The sequence below is a fragment of the Erinaceus europaeus genome, chromosome 7 (genome assembly GCF_950295315.1).
Source record: "Erinaceus europaeus chromosome 7, mEriEur2.1, whole genome shotgun sequence".
Lineage (NCBI taxonomy): Eukaryota > Metazoa > Chordata > Mammalia > Eulipotyphla > Erinaceidae > Erinaceus > Erinaceus europaeus.
In genome coordinates, this window is record NC_080168.1 from 56849769 (window position 1) to 56858595 (window position 8827).

Sequence of the window (8827 nt, forward strand, 5' to 3'; positions counted from 1 at the left end):
GAGACGGGGAGAGAAGGACACTGGCAGACCTGCTTCACTGCCTATGAAGCGACTCTCCTGTGGGTGGGAAGCCGGGGGCTCAAACAGAAATCCTTATGCTAGCCCTTGCTCTTTGCGCCACCTGTGTTTAAACCATTGTGCTAAAGCCTGACTCTATTTTATTTTATTTTTATGATACTTCATTTATTTATTTATTGTGGCCTCCAGAGTTATCGCTGGAGCTTGGTGCCTGCGCTACCAACCCACTGCCCCTGGAAGCCATTTTTCCCATTTTTGTTGCCTTTGATGTTGCCTTTGTTACTGTTTCCATTGCTGTAGTTGTTGTTGAATAGGACAGAGAGAAGTTGAGACAAGAGAGGAAGACGGGGAATGAAAGATAGACACCTGCAGACCTGCTTCACCACTTGTGAAGTGACCCCGCTGCAGGTGAGGAGCCAGGGGCTCAAACCAGGATCCTTATGCTGGTCCTTGCACTTCACACCATGTGCACTTAACACATTGCGCTACCACCCGGCCCCATGTAGCATGTTTTAAGAGAGTCTAATGTTTGTGTTCCTGTCACAGTTTTTTGGGCTCTCCACAAATCTTTTTCTTTTTTTCCTCATGATAGTGGCAAGGAGTGGGAGTGTCATTAATACTAGTGCCTGTTAGCAGTTTTTACTTTTCATAGTCCCTAACCAAAAAAGTGTTCCTGATAATCCCTCTCTCTCCCTTCCTGCCCCATTGTTACGTAGAAGAGTAAGTGCATTGAAATTCAGTAGCTGTTTTCTATCCTTTCCATGCACATGAATGCCATCAGTGTTGATCCCTTAAACCCCATTTTGAGCTCTGTATCTACCTTTGCCTGTCACATGCATATGGCAACATGCAAAGGAATTCTCATTTCTGTTGTTTTGTTTTTTAATTGTTTTAATAGACACCAATTTGGTTATTGTTATGGCAGGTCTGGGTCCGAGTGATGTGTGGATATGTAGACATTGTAGTACTGAGAGTGCAGCGGGTTAAGGGCACATGGTGCAAAACACAAGGACCAGCATAAGGATTCCGGTTTGAGCCCCCAGGTCCCCACCTGCAGGGGAGTCACTTCACAGGCGGTCTGCAGGTCTGCAGGTGTCTCTCTTTCTCTCCCCCTCTCTGTCTTCCCCTCCTCTCTCCATTTCTCTCTGTCCTATCTAACAATAATAACTACAACAATAAAACAAGGCCAACAAAAGGGAATAAATAAATATATATATATATATTTTTAAAAATGAAGAAGTATTGTAGTATTGAGCTTCCTGGAACTGAAAAAGACTTTTTCTGCACCAAAGCAAAGGATTATGGGGAAGGAGATGGGAAGGATCTGTATGGGCTTCAGGGGTCCTGGTGCCTGCTGGTAGAGTAGGAGCTAAGTTGGAGACGATAGTGTTTTGCAGACTCTTATCATGGGGAGATGAGAAATCATACCCATATCTCACCAAACCATTAACCTCCCAATAAAATAATTTAAAATGGAGAAAAAAAGAAAAAGCCTTCTCAAAGGAAGGTCCTGTGGCATTGGTAGACATTTGAAAATAGAACTCTAAGTAATAAAAATTGAAACATTTTATGGGGGCTGGGTGGTGGCACACCTGGTTGAGTGCACTTTATAGTGCAAAAGGACCCAGGTTTGTGCCCCCTAGTCTCCAACTACAGGGGATTCATGAGTGGTGAAGCAGGGCTGCAGATGTCTATCTCTCTTCCTCTCTATCTTCCCCATTCCCTCTTGATTTCTCTCTGTATCCAATAAACAATTAAAAAAGAGAGATTTACTCTTGTGCTTGAGACTCCAAAGTCCCAGGTTCAATTCTCTGCACCACCATAATCCAGAGCTGAACAGTGCTCTAGTAAAAAAAAAAAGAGAGAGAGAAATTTTGTTTTCCAATTTTATGTAGATATCATTGGAATCGCATTGTGTAAGGTTAAAGTGTACTAGGAAGAAGAACCTTTTTTAAAAGTCTTTAAGAGACATCTCATACTGGATCATCAATTGCCAGACTAGAAAATAACAGGACCCAGATACAATGGGTTATCATTGGGTGGGGGTCACTGCAGTGGGCATGCCTGCAAATGTGTGCTAAAGATGTTTATCTGTCTTTTCTTGTGTTCTTGGTGTGTTTTAGTGAAAAGTCTGTCCCCACCTCCTGAGTCCTCAGCGTCTCCAGTTCCACCCACTCAGCCGCAGCTCACAGAAGGATCCCATTTCATGTGTGTGTAGTCTCAGAAAGAAAAAGTACGTCCTCACCCCTTGCGTTGGTGTCTCCTCTTTATTCAGTGGCTGGTTGGTGACTGAGGGCAGAGATCGCCTTTGGACTGTGTGTTGGGGACAGCTGGGGAGCCTGTAGGTCATGGGTTCCACCCATGGCCATTAACTCCAACTCTCAACATGGGCCCTCACAGTGATTTGCTACGGGACAGCTCTCCCTCTGTCTCTTATTCCATCATCTGTGAGAACAGCAGAACTTAATGGTAGGGCCTGTGCTGAGACAGACCTCAGGGTGTTTGCAACTGTTGTTGTTTCCAGAATCAGAGCTGAAAGTTCTGGTATGTATGTGCTGCCCAGGAATTTGTTCAGCGTTTTCGAGGACTAAGGCACGTTTTGCGTGCTGCCAGCTAGATACAATTTTAAAATCTTTGTGATCCATTTGAAATCATTTCTAAAGAATTTGTTCTTCTTGGGTGAGGGTAGATAGCATAATGGTTATGCAGAGACTCTCATGCCTGAGGCTACATAGTCCCAGGTCCATACCACCAAAAGCCAGAGCTGAGCAGTGCTCTGGTTTAAAAAAAAAAAAAAAAAGAGGGAGTTGGGCGGTAGCCAGTGGGGTAAGCGCACGTGGCACAAAGTGCGAGGGCTGGCCTAAAGATCCGGTTCAAGCCCCAGGCTCCCCACCTGCAGGGGGTTCGCTTCACAGGTGGTGAAGCAGGTCTGCAGGTGTCTATCTTTCCTCCTTTCTGTCTTCCCCTTCTCCTCCCCATTTCTCATTGTCCTATGCAACAATGACGACATTAACAACAATAGCAGTGTCTGTCTTTCTCTCCTTCCTCCTCTCTGTCTTCCCCTCCTCTCTCCATTTCTCTCTGTCCTATCCGACAACGACAACAACAATAACTACAACAATAAAACAACAAGGGCAACAAAAGGGAATAAATAAATAAAATAAATGTTAAAAAAAAACAAGAATCAGAAACAACAATAGCTACAACAATAAAAAAAAAAGGGCAACAAAAAGGAAATAAATAAGTATTAAAAAAAAAAAGAATGTGTTCTTTAGAGTCAGGGAAGTAACTACTAAGAAAGCCAGACACAAGTCTGTGCTGGGGAGATAGCATAATATTTGTACAAAAGACTTTCAGGAGCACAGTGGGTTAAGCTCAGGTGGCGCAAAGCACAAGGACTGGTTTAAGGATCGCAGTTCGAGCAGTGAAGCAGGTCTGCAGGTGTCTATCTTTCTTTCCCCCTCTCTGTCTTCCCCTCCTCTCTCCATCTCTCTCTGTCCTATCCAACAACAACGACATCAATAATAACTACAGCAACAAAAGGGAACAAAAGGCAGGGGTAGATAGCATAATGGTTATTCAAAGAGATTTTCATGCCTGAGGCTCCAAAGTCCCAGGTTCAATCCCCTGCAACACCATAAACCAGAGCTGAGCAGTGCTCTGGTTAAAAAAAAAAAAGAAGAAAGAAATCAATATTTTTTAAAAAATAGTCTTTCATGCCTAAGGCATCAAAAGTCCCAAATTCAATCACTAGCATCAGCATAAACTAGAGCTGAGCAGTACTCTGGTAAAAAAACAAAACAGAGGCCTGGGAGTTGGCACAGTGGATTAAAGCATTGGATTCTTGTGATCTGGGAAGTAGCACAATGGATAAAGCACTGAACTCTCAAACACGAAGTCCCGAGTTCAGCCCCCAGCAGCACATGTACTGGTGTGATGTCTGGTTCTTTCTATCTCTTCTCCTATCATTCTCATTAATAAATAAATAAAATATTTTTTAAAAAATTTTAAAAAAAAGAAATAAAGCATTGGACTCTCTCAAGCATGAGGTCCTAAGTTCGATCCCCGGCAGCACATGTACCAGAGTGATGTCCAGCTCATTCTCTCCTATCGTTCTCATTAATAAATAAAATATATTTTTTTAAAAAATGGAGGGAGTCGGGTGGTAGTGCAGCAGGTTAAGCGCACATGGCACTGAGCGCAAGGACCGGCGTAAGGATCCCGGTTTGAGCCCCCCGCTCCCCACCTGCAGGGGAGTCGCTTCACAAGCGGTGAAGCAGGTCTGCAGGTGTCTGTCTTCCTCTCCCCCTCTCTGTCTTCCCCTCCTCTCTCCATTTCTCACTGTCCTAACAACGATGACATCAACAACAACAATAATAACTACAATAGCAATAGAAAATGAGGGCAAAAGGGAAAATAAATTTTTTTTAAAAATTTAAAAATGGAGACTGGTAAAAAGTAGAAAGCCTCTCTCTTGAATGTTCCTTTGACAGTTTCAAACTGAGAATCATTTTCTTTTCTTTTTTTTTTTTTTTTAATTAATTTTATTTTTGAGAGAGATGTAGAGAGAGACACACACAGAGAAACACCAGAGCACTGCTCAGCTCTGGCTTATGGTGGTGCAGGGGATTGAACCTGGGACTTAGGAGCCTCAGGCATGAGAGTCTGTTTGCATAACCATTATGCTGTCTCCCCTGCCCTGAGAATCATTTTCTAAGGTTATTTATTTATATATGTATTACCACCAGGATTATCACTGGTGCTCAGTGCCAACAGTATGAATCCACTGCTCCTGGTGGACATTTTTTCATTCTTCTTTTTTTTTTAAAAATTGTCTTTATGTATCTGTTGGATAGATACAACCAGAAATTGAGAAAAGAGTGGGAAATAGAGAGAGGAAAAAGAGAGACACCTGCAGCCCTGCTTCACCACTCATAAAGCTTTCCCCTTGCAGGTGGGGACTGGGGGGCTTGAACTCAGGTCCTTGGTCCTTGTACATTGTAACATGTCCACTCAAACAGGTGTACCCCCCAACCCACTTTCTTTTTTAGACAAGACAGAAAGGACTTGAGAGGGGGGAAGATAAGAGAGGACAAGGGGAGGTAGAGAAGAAGATATCTGCAGATCCGTGTGACTGCACATGAAACCCCACACACACATATACATTTTAAGCAGGGTCTCAAACCCAAGTCCTTGCACATAGTAATATGTACACCACCAGGCTCCAAAGTCTGCTTTTAAACTTGATGGACAATTGCCAGTTTTGTACTTAAGAGACATACATGCAGCCCAGGAAATGGCATAGTAGGTAAAGTGTTGGGCCCTCAAGCAGAAGGTCCTGAGTTCAGACCCTGGCATCACATGCCAGAGTAATACTGTGGTTCTTTCCTTGCTCTTCCATATTAAACAAAATTTTAAGCCCCCTCCAAAGTGGTAGTGGCTGGGCTCAAACCTAGGTCATGCATATGGCAAAGCAATACACTGTCCAAGTAGGCTATTTGGTCAAATCTTTTTTTTTTTTTTTTTTAATTGCCACCAGGGTTATTGCTGGGGCTGGGTGCCTGCAGTGCAAGCTCCCATCAGCCTGTTTTTTTTTTTTTCTTCCCCCTACATTATTTGACAGGACAGAGAGAAATTGAGAGGAAGATAGGCATCTATAGATTTGCTTCACTGCTCCTGAAGTGCCCCCCCGCCCCCCGCAGGTGGGGAGCAAGGGCTTGAACCCAAGTACTTGTGCATGGTAATATGTACATTTAACCGGTGCACTACAGCTCTAGCCCCCCAGCCCAAATCTTTTTTTCTTTTTCTTTTTTTTTTTTTTTTTAAAGATTTTATTTATTTATTTATGAGAAACATAGGAGGAGAGAGAAAGAGTCAGACATCACTCTGGTACATGTGCTGCCGGGGATTGAACTCAGGACCTCATGCTCGAGAGTCCGATGCTTTATCCACTGTGCCACCTCCTGGACCACACTCTTTTTTTTTTTTTTTTTTTTTTTGTTATTTAATAATGATTAACACGATTGTAAGATAACGGGTATAATTCCATATAGTTCCCACCACCAGAGTTCCATATCCTGTCCTCTCCATTAGAAACTTCCCTATTCTTTTTTTAAAATTTTTTTAAATTATTATTTTTTTAAGATTTTGTTTGTTTGTTTATTTATTTATTTATTTATTTATGAGAAAGACAGAGAGAGAGAAAGAACCAGACATCACTCTGGTACATGTACTGCCGGGGATTGAACTCAGGACCTCCTGCTTCAGAGTCTAATGCCTTAGCCACTGCGCCACCTCCTGGACCTCTAAAATTATTTTTATTGGATAGAGACAGTCAGAAATTGAGAGGGATGGAGGAGATAAGGAGAGAGACAGAGAGAAACCTGCAGCCCTGCTTTCCCCCTGCAGGTGGGGACCAGGAGCTCAAATCTGGGTCCTTATGCACTGTAACATGTGCACTCAACCAGGTAAGCCACCACATGGCCCTGAAACTTCCCTATTCTTTATCCTTCTGGGAGTATGGGCCAAAATTCTTTATGGGGTGCAGAAGGTGGCTTCTGTAATTGCTTCTCCTCTGGACATGGAGGTTGGAAGGTCAATCTATACCCCCAGCCTGTTTTTGTCTTCTCCTAGTGGGGTAGGGCTTTGGAGAGGTGAGACTTCAGGACACATTGGTGAGGTTATCTGCCCAGGGAAGTCAAGGTAGAATCATAGTAGCATCTGCAACTTGGTGGCTGGAAGGCAGTAAGATATAAGGCCAAGACCAAAAAAAAAATCCTTTAGGGTTATTAGGGACACAAATTTTTGCTCATTTTCTTCATCTTTTGCTGAATTAAAAAAATTGAGACCTTTTTTTAAAATTCTGAATTGCTGTCTCATTGCATTAGGTTTCTCTGCTTTGTATTTATTTATTTATTTATTTTTTAACCAGTGCACTGCTCAGCTCTGGCTTATAGTGATATGGGGGACTGAACCTGGGACCTGGGAGCCTCAAGGAATGAGAGTCTGTTTGCATAACCATTATACTATCTCCCTCACCCTGCCCTATAATTAATCTTATAGAAATAAAATGTCCTCTAGCTGCCAGGCCCTGTGGGTACTATTGTTCCAGAATGTCATCCCCTAGTTAGTGACCAGTCACTGACTTCACAGGTGTCAAAACTTATTCTCCCTCTTTTTCAGCTACACTGACTTCTGTCGAAACCATTCAAAGCTAAGGACATGGACCTCCAGCCAATGCGAGAAGACATTGTACAGTATATTTTAAATCTATGAAATTCATAGTTCTGATGCTTTTGGCCACGGAGCATCATTTTATCACTTCTGGAAAATGTTTATTCCAAAGCAGCTTTAATGGCTTATCTGTACACTCCGTAATCTCAAGGTTATTTTTCTGACACCAGCTTGCTGCTATGATTTCAGAGCACATACATAAAGGTGCTTTTTTGTGTGCGGTCCACAGCCAGAGCTTACTAAACAGTTTCTGATTTCCAGATTTTGATGTTGTTTCTTGAGTCTCAGTGGATTTATATTTCTTTGTTTTGTTTGTTTTTGTTTTGCTTCTCAGTACATATTGTGCATTTAGTTATTTCCAGTGAAACTTGTTTCCTTTTTTTTTTTTTTTTCCTTCTCATTTTGGCTCCTGCAAGACTTTGTTTCACACTTAATTTGTTTAAAAAAATTTATATATATATTTAAAGTGTGCCATTTTTTTGCTGAGTGAAGTATGTCCCGTTTTCTGCTATGATTATTTCTTGGTCAGATTGCACCGTCAGCAGTTACTGCCACACACTTGTCAGCTTACACGCCAATGTTATCGCTTACTCTTTCTTAAACAAATAAAAATGTAGGTATTTTGAAGTACTGGGCTTATACTTCATTGGAATAGATGTGTACAGCAATAAGCAGGTTTTCAAATCCCGTACTTAGTTTGTGTACAAATGTAATTATGTTCATTGTGTATATACTATACAATGAGCACATGTAATGTAAGTATTTAAGGCTACTTACTATTGTTTAAATGCAAATGTTCATATCTCATTTCTTTTTTATCATGTTAAATAAATGTTGATGTTCTTAAATCACTTGTGCTAGGATTTTTGCTCTTTGCACCTAAAGTGTCTTAAGACTTAAGAATTTTTTTCTTGTTTGTTAATGTTTATTTAGTAAGGAAAGAAAGAGCCAGATCCTATCACTTTGGAACATTCAATGGCAGGAGTTGAACTTGAGATCTTATGCTTGAAAGTCCAGTGCTTTATTTTTTTTAAATTTCTTTATTGGGAAATTAATGTTTTACATTCAACAGTAAATACAATAGTTTGTACATGCATCACATTTCCCAGTTTTCCATAAAATAATACAACCCCCACTAGGTCTTCTGTCATCCTTCTTGGATCTGTATTATCCCCACCCACCCACCCCAGAGTCTTTTACTTTGGTGTAATACACCAATTCCAGTTCAGGTTCTACTTGTGTTTTCTTTTCTGATCTTGTTTTTCAACTTCTGCCTGAGAGTGAGATCATCCCATATTCATCCTTCTGTTTCTGACTTATTTCACTTAACATGAATTTTTCAAGGTCCATCCAAGATCGGCTAAAAACAGTGAAGTCACCATTTCTTATAACTGTATAAGAAATGGTGACCATTGTGTATATATACCACAACTTGCTCAGCCACTCATCTGTTGTTGTACACTTGGGTTGCTTCCAGGTTTTGGCTATTACAAATTGTGCTGCCAAGAATATATGTGTACACAGATCTTTTTGGATGGATGTGTTGGGTTCCTTAGGATATATCCCCAGGAGAGGA

General features: G+C 41.4%; 1 protein-coding gene across 26 annotated transcripts in view; it reads left to right on the forward strand.

Moving 5' to 3' along the window:
- PLEKHA5 (pleckstrin homology domain containing A5) overlaps nucleotides 1–8102 on the forward strand; it is a 297283-nt gene extending 289181 nt beyond the window's left edge. For 22 of the 26 annotated variants that reach the window (XM_060194437.1, XM_060194439.1, XM_060194444.1 and 19 more), the window contains 2 exons: nucleotides 2142–2251; nucleotides 7201–8102. In XM_060194437.1, coding sequence (XP_060050420.1) covers nucleotides 2142–2236 — 95 coding nt within the window. In that variant the 3' untranslated portion in view covers nucleotides 2237–2251; nucleotides 7201–8102. The remainder of the gene's footprint in view (nucleotides 1–2141; nucleotides 2252–7200) is intronic. The other 4 variants (XM_060194441.1, XM_060194451.1, XM_060194453.1 and 1 more) reach the window with 1 other exon arrangement.
- Nucleotides 8103–8827: the final 725 nt, after the last annotated feature.